Consider the following 18,595-nt stretch of genomic DNA (forward strand, 5'->3'; position numbering starts at 1 on the left):
CTATTGCTGTTAATGATGTGGAAGCCTGTATTGATATATCATCTTTGCTCGAAAACACAGCATCAAGAATTGTGTCAGACTTTTCAGAAGACCAACTAAGGAAAATTCATAACTGTGATGTTGTCTTAATGTGTAAGTGGGGATTTGACGGTTTATCAGCACTTCCAGAATACAAACAAGCTTGTGGAAGTCGGACATTAGCAGACTACAAAAGTGTATTTATGTCATCATTAGTGCCATTACGAATTCGTTCATATTCCCTTAATCCATCATCGTCAAGCATCGGAAATTCATTTGAAGATATGTGGATCAATACAACTCCGGGTTCAAAAAATTTTTATAGACCCATTGGATTAGAATATATAAAGGAGTCAAAGAAAACAACAAAAGATTTAGTGGAATATTTAAAAGATGAAATAAATGCACTGGAGCCCATTTGCATAAAAATAAAGGAATTCTCTATTAACGTATCATATCAGCTAAGCTTAACAATGATTGATGGAAAGGTCAGCAATACCATAACAGAAACTTCTTCCTTCTGGAGATGCTCAATATGTAATGAGAAAAAGTCGCAATTCTCAAATATAGACAAAGCAGAAGTATTAATGAAGAAGTCCTGTCTTTCGGAATTTCACTACTTCATGCCAGAATACGATTTTTGGATTACTTTTTACACATAGCATACGACCTCAAATATAGAAGTGTGCCAGAGAATCTTACTAAATCAACAAAAAATAATGAAGAATTGAAAGAACTGAGAGCTGCGGAAAAAAGCAGAATCCAAGAAGAATTTAAAGTTCAGATGGGATTAAACATCGACAAACCACTTCCAAGTTGCGGTAATACGGCGAGAAGGGTTTTTCGTGATTTTGAAATTACTTCAAAAATAACTGGAATCGACAAGGAGTTGCTTCGAAGAGTTAACACTATTTTAATGGCACTGAATAGTAAACATAAAATTAATGGAAATCGATTTGGAGAATATACATCTGAAATTTCTAAATTACTTGTATCTGTATCCATGGAGGGAACTAACACCAACAGTACACAAGGTATTGTGTCATGGTCATATAATAATTGAATCGAATATTCTTCCACTTGGAGAGTTAACAGAAGAAGCCCAGGAAGTGAGGAATCTTTCATATTTCGGTGGGCGGGAAAGGTGGTTTGTGTGGGATGATTTAGGTGTTGTTGTGCGTGGCTCATAATAAAATTATATTTTTTATTGTATATACAATGTTATAGTCTTTAATAAAATAATTAACTAAATAATTTTTAAAAATTGTCCAAATATTTTATTCAACACCAAATGTATGTTCTGTCATACTTAATACTAAAATATGAAAAAGATGAAATTAAAGGACACAGGTTTAAATGAACATATTTTTGAATGTAATTGAGATATTGGCTTGAATTTTTTGTAAAGGGTCAAGAATTTTCATATCTAACTAAAAAAAGATATTAAGGGATAAATATGGACTAAATTGTTGTAGCTATCTGCGACCCTATTAAAATTTTTATATAAATCATATCTTTATTTATGAACAAAACTCAATGACATCTTCAACGCTTGTTAAATTTGTCATTTCAAATAAGAAAATGCAAAAAAAATTGAAAAGGTCAAAGGGCATCCCGCAATTCCCAAAAATAGGAATGAAAATCCCAAAAATGGGATTTTTTACATTTTTGCCCATAGGGTCCACATTTCTTTCAGGGCTGGGAAAATAATTTTGGAGTAAATAGAAAACATATTGAGGTTTCCAAAACTGCTTTCAGTTTTCTGATCCCAGCTTTGGGATTTTAGAACATGTCGCCCAAAGTTGAAGTTTTGATAAAAAATAGGTCATATTCGAAAGGATGCAGTGGCAACATTTTCAAAAAATAGGACAAGTTTTTTAAGCCAAAGCGTTCTGCGTAAAGATACCTTTTAGAAAACTATAAAATTGTTATATGTTCTTAAAGAAAATTTTATTTTATTAATAAAAGAGTTAAGACACATTTTGGGCAAAAAAACGGCAAAAATCTAAAATTTTTTGAATTTTTAAATTAAAAAACGTATATTTTTGGATCTGTAAATGATATTGATCTGAAATTTTTTGTATATTATTGAAAATTTTGTTGAGTCCATTTGGTCCAAAATTACGCCCGGTATTCAAAAAAAGGCGGACCAAGGTATGGTAAATTTTGTGTCACTAAATTTTTAAATGCCTATAACTCGGATATTATAAGAGATAAGTAGTATGTCCAAGCATGTTTTTTCAAGATCTCGTCGAGCGCTTTCAGAAAATATAAAAATCTTTGTATTTGGGTGAAAAAACAAAAAAATGGCACGAGTTTAAAAATTTTACATGTCGTAGGTACCCTACTTTGAGCCGCCACAGCTCCGTCCCTGGAGCATCTGCGGGGTTCATCTTCAAAACTTAAACTCGAATACTCCTTGGCTACGCTCACGCCGTTTAGAAACGCCAGATTTATTTCCAAAAAATTTCCATTCTGCCCCACTGTGCGCCCTTAGAGTCGGATTTTTGAATACTTCATATTCATAGGTTTAAAATCAGGATTTAATACATTTTATTATAAAAATATGTCGAAGTTTTGTATTCGTTTTTGTCAAATATTAAATTTTCAGACATACATACATATGTATTCGTTTAAAATTGTATTCCAATATCATATTAAAGTAATCAGTTATTTACGATTAATTGATTTTCAGAATGGGGTTATATTTGGGAGCTATGATAAATTATGGTCCGATAGTAAATTTTTTTAATAGAATGATTTGCATGTATACGAAATATATTCGAGTATATCTGTTTATCTTGCCAACATCTTTACTGGGGATACTCACGAGTCCAGTAAATTGATACCTTTGTGATACATGGAACAATATAATACGGTCCGCGTAATAGAACACTTCGACTTAGTTACTGTGGATTCCTAAACCAAACCAGTTTGTTGACGATTATTACTGGGTAAGTATAGTCTTCCTACATGCAGCATTAAGGTCTTTTAACTCTCGATTAACTGTCGGAATATTAAGAAGAGCATAGGATCTTTATGGGTTGAAAGATGGCCACATGATCCTCGCCTGTCTGCAGATGTCCTCAGTCGATCATCTGCATTGCGCAAGCTCATATAGTTTTTCATGAAAAGAGCGTTTGCAGATTGAAAGCTGTATGTTGACGAATTGCTTTGTGCGCTCTTGAAAGTGAGGAACCCACCTTGACAAGAGAGTCCGCGATGGTATTACTAGGAATTTGTTGATTTATTGAAATGTTTCACCATCTCATTAAGGGATGCCTGGCATTCTAGGATTATTTTTTGATCTTGTGTAAACACCACTTAGAGCCCTAAGGGCTGCCTGGCTATCGGTAATACCTGAGCCAGTTTGCAGTCCGTATTATGGCTGAAATTTCTACATTGTTCTGGAAGCTTGAAAGAAACTTTTGTTCCAGAATGTTCTATGTAAAAGCCAGCGTTTATACCATGGATTTTGAGCCACTGGTAAAGTCCTTGTACGAACGAGACCGTTGAAGACTCCTGGTTTAGGAACGCCTCAATCCTTCTGGAGCTACCAACAGGTAGGGAGACCCTGATGAACTTTTAATCTTGAGTTATGAGATCAGGATCACCAACCTGTAGAAGATCCAATATCCCTGCTTTTTGTGGCGTTCCGCAGAAATTATGACGGTGGATCTAAGCCACTTCTAGCATAGTTTTTTGGAAGTAGGCATTATATGGAAGTTATTGTCAATTATGGACCGATTAAGGATTTAATGGACAATACGATATCTATGGATATTCGATCTATATTGCAAAATTTTTGTTGTTATACCTCTATATTCCATAGAGAATAATTAACAATAAATCCATTTTCTAGAAGAATGAAAATTTCTGTAGAAGCACTTACAGATTATACCTCTATATTCCATAGAGAATTATTAACAATAAATCCATTTTCCGGAAATATGAAAATTTATGTGGAAGCTCTTACAGATTCCACAACAACGCCAGCTACCGGGCAGTACACCAAACAATGGCGGAATGCGTAGATTGATTAGAATATATACCACGTCAATACGGGTTAACATATTTACCCACAGCAAGAAGTTTAAATCATAGATCCCAGGATGAGAAGACCCACAAAAGGATCAAGTTTAAGGTTAATATAATGGTACACATGTATTTTGAGTGGAGAATGAAGAGCAAAGAGAGAGGAGGACAGTAAAACTCTGGAGCAATTTCTATATCACTGTCAGGCTTTCGTCGTAATTATATGCAAATATCTTGGAATTGATATTATTCCGAATATTACTGAAAATTTATTGGAAAATTTCTAGAAATTACCTCAAGGAAACTGATATTATAAACGTCGATATCACTATATAAGATTTTTGTATTTCTTCAGATTTGATGTAGTAAACATCCTCCCATTTTTGGAATTGGATCCTTTATGGGAGCTAGATGAGAGTATGCTGATTTTTGCATGTTAGTCCCTTGACTAAAGAAAGGATTTCTAAATCCAACCATTAACGGATAATTTAAATTAAATGGTAAAATATACACAAGAGACACTAAAAAGTATCTTATAGTGAATACTCGGTTGTGTGTGAGCTTTTCAAGCTTTTTCAGATTTATTTTTTAATTCGTCATTAGCGGAGGACAATCTTATCAGAAATTGAGAAGAGGGTATTAAAAATGTAAGTTGTTAAATTTAATTGAAATATAATATATAGTATGTTATTGTTATTATTATTTTTCCAGATAAATACGTATGTACATTTTTATTACTTTCTTCTTTATAGATATAGTCAGTCTTATCAATTAATTTAATTTAATTCAATTTATTTTGTGTCTCATTTAAATTTAAACTAATACAAGTATTTACGTTGAATTTTAAATTTTAATAGTTTTAATGTGTTCATCATGTCGGGAGGATTGATTTCAATATCGTTAGCTTTGATTATTTCAATATTACCGCATATTACGTATTGCTCCACAAAGGAATTACGTGTGGTAGGAGGTACTAATGCTGCTGTAAATAGTGCACCGTTTATAGTGTCCTTCCAACAGGATGGTGTACACTATTGTGCGGGCAGTATTCTTAATGCAAATTGGATAGTTACAGCTGCCCACTGTCTAAGTTCGAAAGCGCTGGTCTTGAGCACTACTCTAGTAGCGGGAAGTGTTAATGTGGCTGGTACGGCAGCTACAACACAAACCCGTTCCATTGATAGCTATGTGGTAAATGATTTATATTTGGGTGGCACCTCTCCCTATGATATCGGTTTGGTCTATACATCCAATGCCTTTAGCTGGTCAAATGCTGTTGCCCCAATTAGTCTACCAGCTAGTGGTAGCACACCAACAGGTGATGCTTTACTCTACGGTTGGGGTAGTATTTCCACAACTAATACTGCCGATTATCCCACAACCCTACAAGTAGCAACAGTTCCGATTATATCACAAAGTTCATGTGAGTCTGCTTTGGGCAGTCAGGGATCGAATGTTCACGATACAAATCTATGTACAGGACCACTTACCGGTGGTGTTGGCATTTGTACTTCAGATTCTGGTGGTCCTTTAGTGCAGAGTGTTAATGGTGAGAATTTGTTGATTGGTATAGTTTCATGGGGAAAATTACCTTGCGGCCAGGCTAATTCTCCATCGGTATATGTAAAAGTTTCATCGTTCATTTCGTGGATATCTGCCAATCAGGTTGTAACATCCTAATAAAATATTGTGTAAGGAAAGACAACACCTCCTTTTTGTGCATACCAAATTTCATTAAAATCGGATTAACCGTTTAGAAGTTACCGAATTATTTCCCTCTTTTTTTTTCCTATACCACTGTGTGGTGTAGGGTATAAAAATAAAAGCTACTAAACGGCTGAACCGATATTCTTGAAATTTTTAACAGCGTATTCCTGTATGTCTGGAATAGGTAATACGCTTTTTATTTTGAAATTTCAAGTGAGCGAGGACCCACGCACATATTAAGAAAATATAAAATCCGTATATTTGAAATAATATAACAGTTAGAGTCCTCGGAGCCACTTCAGTGTCAATATGATTATTGAGTATAAAAGTGGGCGGACTAGCTTTTATATAAACTAAATACAAATATTTGTTTATCTTGAAAAGTATTACAGTTAAAATCTTAAAATTTTTCACGAATAACTTTAACAACCATGTAAACATTTTGACGGACTACCAATGAGGGGAGCGGCACCTTTCATATAAATTATATACAAACATTTTTTTATCTTGAAATAATAAAACAGTTAGAGTCCTCAAATTTTGTCGGAGCCACTTTAGTGTCAATACGATTATTTGGGATATAAAGTGGGCAGACTAGCGTTAGGGGGCGTAGCACCTACCATATAAAATAAAAACAAAAATTCGTTTATTTTGGAAAGTTTACAGTTACAATCTTAAAATTTTGCACGAATTTTAAAATCGTATTTTTTAATAACAAAAGTATATATTAAATTTTAGCAAGTAAGAAATAAATAAATCATTAATGTATTATATTAGAATGCATATTGTCATCAAGAGAAATAACCTTTAAAAAAATGTTTATATGTTTGTATGTTTTAACGTTAAAGACTACTAAACGACTGCACCGATTATCTTGAAATTTTTACAGCGTATTCCGGTTTGTCTGGGATAGGTAATAGGCTACTTTTTATTTTGAAATTTCAAGTGGGCGAGGAGCCACGCCCATACTAAGAAAATATAGTTAGTTAGTTTGAAAGAAGGATGTATACACATCAAATCCGAAGAAATACACCTAGGCCTCTATCGGGCCTGTTATGCCGGAGGCCACAAGAAAATATAAAAAATATATACAATCCGTACATTTAAGAAAATATAACAGTTAGAGCCTTAAAAAATTTGTAAATACAAAAATTCGTTTATCTTAGAAACTATTATAGTTAGAATCTTAATTTTGCACGAATAAATTTCACATCCATGTAAACATTTTAGGTAATAAATAAGCGGACTATCCATGAGGGCAGCGGCACCTCCCATAATAATGAAATACAAAAAATCGTTTATTTGGAAAGCTAATAGAACTAATTTCTTAAAACTGTGCACTAAGAACTTCAATATTCATCTGATCATTTTTAAGGAAAAAGAGCCTACTTTCATGAACAAAATTAAAAACTTCGTTTATTTGAGATACAATATAACTTGAAGAACTTCGACATTCATGTTTTTGCCAATGGCATCCAAAAACATGAATGTGAAAAAGAAGGATGTTCTCGGAGGAAGCTCTAAGCTACCTCAGCCTTTAAATATAGGTGAGTGTTTTGACTCTGAATTCTCAGATGATAATAACAACAAAATTATAGCAAATCCCAAAAGGGATGAAGTAGAGCAAATGGTGGAAGAGGTGAGTGACAGCATAGCTAAACTGAAAAAGATGCTTCAGGAAATCATAGTTTGTCAATCCAACGACACTCCAAAAGAAAAATCAGACTTTATCACAAGATCTGAGGCAAAGAGAATCAGGTCTCCCGTAGAGTTGACAACTGAAAATAATCCTAAGAAGAAAAGAAAAAGAGCTCCCCGTCAATGTCAAACCATACTTCACTCAAAGGAACCTCAAGTCAGAATCCTGAGAGTAAGGGTGACAACGCCAATAAAGATATTCCGAAGACCACCACGTCGTCGAAATCAACCTCGAAGGTACGGGTACCTCAAAAAAAGCCCCGAAAAGCGAGGAAAGAGAGGCTAGACAGTGGAAATGGAAAAGAGCCGCCATCTTACGCTAAGGTTACCAGAAGAAGACTCCGGGACGATCTCTGCTATGCAGTTTACGATGCCGGTAATCCGACATGCAAAATTCCGACAGAGTAAGGTAGAAAATCTGGTGCACCACGCAATCGCTTTAAAAGGCAAACAACCAATTGAGAGCGTGAGCTGCGAGTTTAGCATGGGCGTGATGTTGATGAGGTTGGCATCTCACCAATGTGCTAGCACCTTAAAGAACTTGGTGGAAAGTATATTTCCTCTCAAGGATGGCGCTAAGCTGGGACTGGCAAAGAAGAGCGAGCTTCCGCTGCTCTTAAAGTCCCCTATCTACACAAAAGGATGAGACAGTAAACTGGGTAATGAACGTATACTGGAAATTCTTGGTGGTAAAAATGGGACGTCTTTTACAGGAAAGAAGAACCTGAGGGAACTTTATTTGTATGTAATAGATATCGACCAGAAATGTATGGCTAGTCTTGCCAAGAATAAAGGTAGGGCTTGGTTCTCCTCTAAAGCTGTCATATTCAAAATTGGGAAGGTGCCGATTGAAAGGGCTGTTACAACAAGCCTCGAAAAGGGCACTAAAATACCTAAGACCACATCAGCAGTAGCTACTACTAAAGCGAGCAATGTACCACTGACTAGCCAAAAGAAGGTGCTGCTGCTCTTTCCAAAATTGGAGAAACGCCTTTTAAAAGGGTTGTCAAAACCTGCCCGATAAGGATACTAAAACTCCTAAGACGATACCCAAAGCATCATTAACAAGTACTGGTAATTTTGAGGAGTCAAATACTAAAATTGAGGAGGAAAACACTCACTCGCCAAAAGACAGAACAGCAATGCTGTCCTGTCTTTTGGTGATTAAAACGACTACTCTCCAAATGCCCGATAATCACGGTACATAAGATTCAAAATACTACGGCCGCCACCAAAGCCGATAAAGTTTCGGAACAAGTCTAAAACTAATTGTACAATGTTCGGTTCTTTACTAAAGAATCGTTTATGTCAGGACACTTTTCAATGTCGAAATAAAGAGGACATATACGCCAAAGTAGAAATGCTTACAAGGCCCTCTGCGAGAGCGTAGGTCTGTTTAGGAGAAACCCTGGGTAACCGGAGAGATCTAAACCTTGATAAGACTATTCGCATACTATTTAACCGGGCACGGCGTAAAAAGTCCTTAGAATATTGGGATGAGTATCGTAGTAAACTTAGTGAATACAAGAAAGTTGTTCGTAAAGACAAACGAGACTCCTGGAAACTTTTCTGTGAACAGGTAGACAGCGTAACGTGCACACTGATACTCTTATCCAATCCCCAGACCAGTTTTATGTTGACCAAAGGGTTGTTTTGTCAACTTTACTCAGGGTTACCACGATTAATAGCCTCCTAAGGACCTTAACCCAGAAAGGACTATGCAGATGATGTCGTAATACTTTTAAGAGAAAGGATCCAAATAACATGTGTAGAAGAGCTGATGAGGCTCTGTACGGTCTTAAGCTGGGCTCAACCGAGAGCGGTTAATTACACTTTATAAAAGTGTAATTATACCAATTCTGATGGACTGCTTTAGACAAAAAGTGCAATATCAAACTACTACAGGGAGCTCAACGTACATTCTGCTTTGGTATAAGTGGTGCCATGTGAACTATTGAACCATTGAAACATTTTTAAGATATGAGGCGGAGCTTACTTTAGGCGAACTGGCCAACCAGTTGTGGGACACGTCATCAATGTATACTGGACACATTGCAAAGTTATACACAGTCATCGGACGTGTCTGATCGTAATGCTGATCCCAGATAGATCATCTTGGTCAAGCGGAACTTTAGAGCAAATACCAGTAGGAATACGTTGTTACACGGATGGCTCTAAATTGGGGGATAAAGTGGGGCTGGGGTCCTATATTGAAGATCCAGAAGTAGAAATATTCCACCGTTTACCAAATCAAACACAGGCTTCCAGGCAGAAGTACGAGCAATAACGGAATGCATAAATAAACTAAATATGGCGCCCAGCGACCGACATCCAGAAGGCAATTAGGGTGATATCAGGAGATAGAACTAAATCTAAGACCGTATTAGATTGTAAGAAAGCTTTAACTAAATACTCTCCCAGATGTAAGGTTCACATCATATGGGTACCAGCATACTCGAGAGTAGTCGGTAATGAAAGAAAGCGTATGTAATAGCTTTAAAGGGAAGGGAGCTCGATTTAGTTTACCTGACAAACGCAAAACCATTCGACGCAACAAAAGCTGTAGTAAAAATATCGGCGTGGGAATCTTATAAGAGAACATGGAATAATGAAACAGTGGGTAGAACCACGAAAATCCTATGGGGCGACCCTGATTAGAGCAAGACGAAAAATCTCCTGAAAATGAGCAAGTCTGAAGTGAGTATGATAGTACGTTTTCTGAGTGGACACGCAGTATTACGAGCACATTTATGCAAAATTGGACGTGCGGATTCATACGTATGTAGAGCATGTGGAGAGGACAGTGAAACTCTGGAGCACTTTCTTTGCCACTGCCAGGCATTCGTCCAAGATAGATCCCAGTATCTTGGAAGTGTTGTTATTCCGAAAATAACGTTTCTGACTAACACTTATTGGAAGATTCTTAGGAATTGCGTTCAGGAAACTAAATTTCTGAACACTGAAAAATAATTCATTCAATTCTCTTCTTTTATGATAAGGAGCGCACAACAGGCCCGATTGTGGCCTAGGTGTATTATAAGAAAAATGGCTTAGTTTAATAACTCAATAAATACATTTTTTAATTATTATGTATTTAATTACGATTGGGGTAGCGGAGCAAACCGGGTATTAGATAGTAAAAATATAAAAAAAAAACAAAATACATAACGCAATGAAATCAACAAACATACAAATCAACCCGCAGGAAAAAGAAGCTGTAAAGAGGCCTTACTAAAGGCATTATTGTGCAAACACAAGTACACCCCGCTGCATTGCAAAATAATTTCAATTATGCACGTTTTGTCATTGTCAGCCAAGTGCCTTTCTATCAGAGGACTGATAGAAGGCTTACAAAAAAGGCCTATTAAACGGTCTTCTGTTATAGGCCTTTCAAAAAAACATATAACGTAATGTATATAAGATATCATATTAGAGGATTTTCAGTCGAAGGCTTTGTACAAAGTCTGTATAGGAAATGATTACTAAAGTTTTAGGGACACATTCATAAGAATGTATCAACGTTTTTTTTTCATAAATTTTCATTTTTATAAATTCTAATCAATAAACCCTTACATAATTACCTGTGCAGGCAATCTACAAAGCCTACTGAAGCATGGGTTATTAGGGAAGATATTATTAATAAATTCGACATTAAACTTAAGGAATTGACTCACATGTGTATTTGATTTATAAAAGCATGATTTACGTGAACTTTTAGTTTTGCAAAAGTCAAAATTTTGCAATGCATCTTGTTATACCTCATCGAGTTGTCGTTGCTTATTTATCAAAGAGTAAAAACATTTTTTTTTTAAAAATTTTAAAGGTTGTCTCGGATCATTGCTCATATATACCTCATTAATGGACCGATTTTGCTGATTTTAGATCATATACCGGCGGATAGAGAGGCAGATAAAAAAATCACCCTACACACACACTATTGGCATTTTTTCATTGAAATTGCACTGAAAAAATATTTGGTTATTTTTAATTTTGAAGATTAAATTGCATTACTGTAAAATGCGAATATTTATAAGTGATGTTATTCCGGAAATAACATTCCTAACTAACACTGATTGGAAGATTCTTAGGAATTAGGTTCAGGAAACTGAGTTCCTGAACACTGAAAAATAATTCAGTCAGTTCCGTTTTTTTTTTTTTCATGATAAGGAGCGCACAACAGGCCCGATAGTGGCCTAGGTGTATTTCTTCGGATTTGATGTAGTATACATCCTCCTATCAACCTAACCTAACCATGTATGTATGTATATATGTATGTATGTATGTATGTATGTATGTATGTATGTATGTATGTATGTATGTATGTATGTATGTATGTATATATGTATGTATGTAACTTATTTACACCTTTTTTGTTCTCCTGATACAATCAATACGAATTTGCAAAATTTACGTTTAATATCTAAATGAAATTGTTTGTAGTTTTTGCAACCTCATCCTCTAAGTATGTAAATAACTTTTTTTCTAATTATATTACCTATTACAATCAACACAAATACATACACTTTAATATGTGAATAATCGTTCTGTTTCGTGTTTTCGTCGGCACATACTTACATTGCGTACATTTCATGTTTGTATATTACTGCTTGCATGGCTTCAATATTGTTGACTTCGAATAATTTGTGTAGGAAAATATTTCAATATTATAGGCAAGCCATATGAAATATATGTGGGTATTATAAATATGCTGCGTAATATATTGTATGTGAAAACATTTTATATTTGTCTGTAAGCTGTAATATTCAATAGCTTGTATGGGCAAATATTTTTAGCAATACTATAAATATTTTGAACAGAACCTTTTTTTTAAATATGCATATTTTTAAATATGAGGTAAATGCATATTTATTGCAAAGTCAAAAATAAAAATATAAAAGCATTTTCTAATATTTAAATTCTGATTTAATATACATTCAATAAGTTAATTATTTCAATTATGTATATTTTTCTTATAACTAACGATAGAAACATCTTAACGACCCTATACTATTTTTTGTTTGCTTTCCTCTAATTAAGGAGTTATATACTTTCAAAAACTTAAGAATATTAGTATCATATAAAGATCATTGACAGACCTGGTGTTAATAACTAAAAAAGTACCTATAATTAGAATAATTAAATCCAAAGCTATATGAAAATTAATAGAATTGTATTTAAAATATGTGGTTTTTAAAATATTTGATTTCAATATTAAATATCTTATATGGGCAATTTCGTTTCAAGTGACCTGGCCCAAGTCAAAAAATAAATTATGTATAAAACAGTAGTATAAATTTAAATATACTGATTCAATCTAACGTTTAAATACTTTAAGTAAAATTTTAATATATTTTTTTTGTTACGATAATGAAATACAAATAAAATTTTAGCTCAAAGTGATCATACGTAATCTAGAAACTGGACCTAAGCCCGCAAATAAAAATTAAATTAAAGCGCGCAAATAAAAAACATTGAATGTTAAGATTTAACTCAAATAAATCTAAATAGGTTAAAAATGCAATGTTCATCAAATGAAAGCCTAAACGTATAACTTGAAAAAGTCTTTAAATGCTTATAACTCCTAAACCAATTAAGAGAGAGACGAAATTTAATATAAAAATATTTAATAACGAAATCTAATATGTTGACTTCGTTTAAAAATAATGGAAATGGAAGCCGTTTAGAGTTGTTAACTTATTCCTAATATAGTATTTTAATGTAAATATGACAACTTACTTTTTAATTTTATTTATATAATCCTTTTAATTACCTTGTAAAAGTAATTATCTTACTTTTGGTACATATTTAATAAACTTCACCAATTAACAAAACCTTCTTTAATGTTTTTTAACAGTTGACTTTTAATAAAACACTGTCATATTATTTCTTATTGCTTAATATTCACAATATTTTAATTACACTATTTTTCTATGAACATTAAATTCAATAACTCATTTAAGTTTTACGATGAATAATTAAAACTGAACATAACTGAACAAAACACAAAACATCACTGAACTTAGCAAAATTTCTGCATTATTTATTTATTTTTTTTTTCACGCTTAAAAATGGAGTATTTCTATTTTTTGTTTTTGTACTCTTCTTACTATCATCCGGAAGTAACCTAAGAGTATACTTCCAGACGGCGAAAACTAGAAATCAATATATTTTGTTTTTGTAAAATGTGCGTTCTCATCTGACAATTGTCCAGAAGTGTTTATGACATGGCGTCTGGGGTGATACGCAATAGTTTTGTCTTCTAAATGTTTGAAGGGTTTTTACCACACATCCCTTCAAACATTTAAAAGGAGAGTACAAAAACAAAAAAATATAAATACTCCATTTTTTAGCGTGAAAAAATAAAAATAAATAATGCAGAAATTTTGCTAAGTTCAGTGATGTTTTGTGTTTTGTTCAGTCATGTTCAGTTGTAATTATTCATCGTAAAACTTAAATGAGTTATTGAATTTAATGTTCATAGAAAAATAGTGTAATTAAAATATTGTGAATCTTAAGTAATAAAAAACAATATGACAGTGTTGTGTTAAAAATCAACTGTTAATAAACAGTTAAGAAGGTTTTCTTAATTGGCGAAGTGTATTAAATATATACCAAAAAGTATAAGGAAAGATTATATAAATAAAATTAAAAAGTAAGTTGTCATATTAAAATACTATTTTAGGAATATGTTAACAACTCTTAAGTCTAATATGCTTAATTAAAAATGTTTTTATATTAAATTTCGACTCTCTCTTAATTCGTTTAGGAGGTATAAGCATTTAAAGACTTTTTCAACTTGTACATTTCGACTTTCATTTGATGCACACTGCATTTTTAACATATTTAGATTTATTTGAGTTAAATCTTAACTTTCAATATTTTTAAAACTATTTGCGCGTTTAGGTCTGGAATCATTATATTGAAATTAGTACTACTGTTTTATACATAAATTATTTTTTAACTTGGGTCACTCGACACGAAATTGCCCATATAATTTATTTAATATTGAAATCAGATAGTTTTAAACCCACCTTTTTTATATAAATACAATTTTATTAATTTTCATATTCTAATTATAGGTACTCTTTTAGTTATTAACACCAGGTCTTTTTATGACCTATTATATGATACTAATATTCTTAATATTTAGCATGCCCAAGATATTGAACCTAAGTATTAGAAGAGAGCAAACAAAAAATAGTATTGCAATATTAGTGTCAAAAGCAATATCCCGTTTAGGGTCGTTAAGGTATTTCTATTGTTAGTGACTGTAAATAATAAATAATCCATGACTTAGTAATTTTATATCTTTATAGACGGTTTAATTCCAAGTTATTGAAAAAATGTTTATGATAGGTAATGTTTTTATTGATTCAAAACAATAAATAAATAAATTTATTAATTTTTAATTTTGTTTTTATTATTTACAAAGCAGTAGCTAATATTGTACCCCCTATTAAAATACTTCTAACCGAATTAAAATATAAAAAAGGGATCTGGTAAGTTATATATGTCTTATTTCATCACGTGGTTCCATTAAAAATGTCGATTATTTGCAGAAAATGTAAAAAATGGATCTGACCGTTTAAACTTTGGTGGTAAATGTATTGGACATGAGAGAATCCTATTTTTATTGGTTCCTAAAGTATAACTGGTAGTTTAAATAAATACAAAAGTATGTATATTCAATATTAATTATAAGATTATTTTGGTTTATTTCGTTGAAGGATTAATGCGTTCCATAATATAACTCTTACAATTTGATGGATTAATCATAAAATTGATGAAGAACTACAAAAATATTTTAGAGTCCAACGTTTTACAATTTTTGGAAGTATACCAGTCAGCAGTTGGAATATTAATACAGATTCCCTGAAAATTATCTTATTATAAGGTAATAATTCTAAATTTTTGATACATATGTACATTAGACCCACTCACTCTGTATGGAAAGCAAAAACGTGTTTTTGTTACCCCTCCCAAAATTTACCTCGCTTTGTTTTATGATGATTCCCAAAATATTTTAAGTGACCGCTGGACCAAATTAAAAAGAGGTATTTTGGAATTATTTTTTTTAAATTTTTGTTTGTTTTGAAACAAAATATCCAATACGGGGTATCGTATAAAATGTATTTTAAAGTCGCGTCCAATGATGTATTAATCATAAATAACCGTTTGCTTATAATTGTCATATTCCAAAATATTTAAAATTGTTAGGTTTTTACTAAGAAAAATTAAATATATGCACAATTTTGCAAATTTTGCGCACCACTAGACTTGGCTTCAACAAACCTTTCAAATTATACCACATACTGTATATATTGTTTAAGAAATGCTGTATAATTTAAAACAAAATAACTAAAAAGTAACCGGTTCAGCTCACGAACGGCCATTGATAGACTAGAAATATTTTGGGAACCATTATAAAACATAACAATGATTTTTTGAAGCTGGATAAAATATTGAATTTAACATGAATAATCGTGTTCCCATACGATATTTTCTTTAAAACTGTCCAGCTCACGAATGGACAACACTTAACCGAAATATTTTGGATAACATCATATTACATAACAGCGAATATTATGATGGGGGTAACTCAAGCACCATTTTTTGTGAGTACAATGTACATATATTCCTTTTTTAGATTAGTTGTTAAATCAATTATATTTTCTACTATTTTAATTTCAATTAATTCAATAAAAACTATAAAATTTCATTTTATTTAGATTTATTTTTATAGATTTTATTTTGGTGAGTATACAAATAGAAGAAGAGAAAACTCATCTTCTTGAAGGCGAGAAAACTCATCTTCTAGAAGAAGAGAAAACTCATCTTCAAGAAGATAAGATAGGAACACTTCTAGAGGATACTAGGTAGTCACTTCAAGAAGTGACATCTGGAAGGGTCTTTGGCAATATCTTACTTCCAAGAATCATCTAGAAGTTTCTTCTGCGGGTCTTCCAGAAGCATCTTCCAAGTTACTCTTAGACGTTCCCCAGCTCGGCATCAGTTCTTCCCGACTGGTGACAAGAATTCTTATACTTCCGCAACATCGCTGGCGAGGTTTTAGCTCGTTTGGAAGTTTCACACGGGTAACTTCCGCAATAGAAAATGTTTGTAGGGATACAATGCCCACGTAGTTGTATAAAATCGGTCGAAATAATATTACAATGTTTTTATTGCATTAATATTCTTAAATAAATACATTTTAAATTGTATATCGCATTTATAAAAGCATGATAACATTTTTCATTTTTCAGGGCGTAAAGACCACCTTTTCAAAATCGCGTGTTTTCGCATAATTATATTAAACTAACCTTTTTACATCTATTCATAAAAAATAAATTGAAAAATATAAATTTTTCGCTAAAATAGATAGTTTTAAAAGCACGATTTTTAAATACTATTTATTTTTTTGGGTAAAAATATTAGCAATTTAATGTATTTTTCCTTAAAAAATTGTATAAATTTTAATTCTATTTGCACAAAATTTGCAGATAATTATATTTGCAATATAATTATTAATTTTTTAATTATATTGCAAAAAAAATTATTGTTGAATGAATTATTTAAGTATGAAAGTGTGGACAAGAAGAAGGGCGTATATCCATAACTATAGTTATTTATTTTAATTATTAATTAATTAAAAACGCTTAAATTTAAATACATTTCCTTAGAATTTTTGGTATAGTAGGCGTTTTTAATATAAATCTAGTAGAGAAATATCTAATTTGGTGTTCCTATTTAATAAATTAAAAATACATATAAGTATGTATGTATAAAAATACTAAAAAATATATATATTTTTTGGTTTTTGTTTTAATTACTTATAAGAATAATGAAGAATGTCCTTGAAACTTTAGCAAATAATTCTCTAGACTGTTATGTTGAGGCTGTCCAAGTTTTATATAATAAAATAATTAAGAAGTATATAAAAATAACATTTATTTATATATACTTTCAACTAATATATATGGATATATGCCCTATTCCATTTTAGCAAAATTTCAAGTATTAATTTTGGCAAGTTGTGACTCGAATTTTTTACTGAGTTTTAGCACAGGGATAGATGTGAGTTATATTTATGCATATATGTGAAAAAGGTATGAAAAAATGCCGATTTTAAAGTTTTATGATGTTTTTATCGTCTCCTGTAAAATTTCCCAAATGGTTTATACGCCCTTATTCGGCTCCATGCTTCATTTGTTAAAATATAAAAATCTTTAACTTCTTGGATTATCATATATTTGTTTACTACTAAGAAATGCTACTCTACACCTTCAATTTGAAATTAGAAAAACTAAAAATGAAATGTCAAACAATTGAAAAAATAATTTTTTGGTTTGTGAAAATTAAAACGATTTCGATAAAGAAAATATTTTAAAACAATTGTAAAAAAATAAGTAATATGTGTTTGTGTTATAAAAATTGTGTCCGAATCGTTTTTTGTGCGAATTTTGGACCTGAAATATTGAATATTTGTTGTTGTAACTTTGTGTTGAATTCACACAGAACATGTAAGTGAGAAGAGAGAAAGCCCTTTTTTCGCGGTAAAGCTTGAGTTGGCAATCTATTTGTATTATCTATGTCATACAAGATGTTGTTATTCTTCGATATTGAAGAACGTACCAAAATGTATCATAAAGTCCCTTCTATAGGGTCTCACTTAATCCGGGACATACATGCTTAATTTCATGTTTCTGGGTCTCATATTATCGAAATTTTAAAAAGTACCTTTTGAAGAACGAAAAAGTTTCCTTTTATGGGTTCTCATGTAATCCGGAGTCTACATACTTAATTTTATGCTTCTAGGTTCAATATTATAAAAATTCAAAAAGTACATTTTGAAGAATGAAAAAATACCAAAAAGTCCCCTATTGTGGGTTTATAACTTAACTTCATGTTTCTAGGTTCAATATTATAACAATTTCATAAACTACCTTTTTATGGACGAAAAGTACCTAAAAGTCCCCTATTATGGGTTCTTACTTAATACGGGTCATACATGATTAATTTTCTGTTTCTATGTTAGGTTAGGTTTTTCAGACTGCTTACTAACACGAGTAAGTCTATACTTGGGTCCTATTTGGTCCCTTTGTAACGTCTGTAAAGAGAAAAGATAAGGGAAAACATT

At 32.0% G+C, this 18,595-nt stretch overlaps 1 protein-coding gene across 1 annotated transcript; it reads left to right on the forward strand.

Annotated features, from left to right (window-relative positions):
• The first annotated feature begins 4,914 nt into the window (after positions 1-4,914).
• Positions 4,915-5,746, forward strand: LOC124419591 (trypsin-1-like). The gene has a single exon (XM_046949691.1). The coding sequence runs from the start codon at positions 4,927-4,929 to the stop codon at positions 5,731-5,733; it is 807 nt and encodes a 268-aa protein (XP_046805647.1). The 5' UTR covers positions 4,915-4,926; the 3' UTR covers positions 5,734-5,746.
• Positions 5,747-18,595: the final 12,849 nt, after the last annotated feature.

Source organism: Lucilia cuprina, chromosome 4, assembly GCF_022045245.1.
Source record: "Lucilia cuprina isolate Lc7/37 chromosome 4, ASM2204524v1, whole genome shotgun sequence".
Lineage (NCBI taxonomy): Eukaryota > Metazoa > Arthropoda > Insecta > Diptera > Calliphoridae > Lucilia > Lucilia cuprina.

What these genes read in the sequence shown, in the direction of transcription:
- LOC124419591 (XM_046949691.1), top strand. Translation starts at nt 4,927, where the DNA reads ATGTCGGGAGGATTGATTTCAATATCGTTAGCTTTGATTATTTCAATA.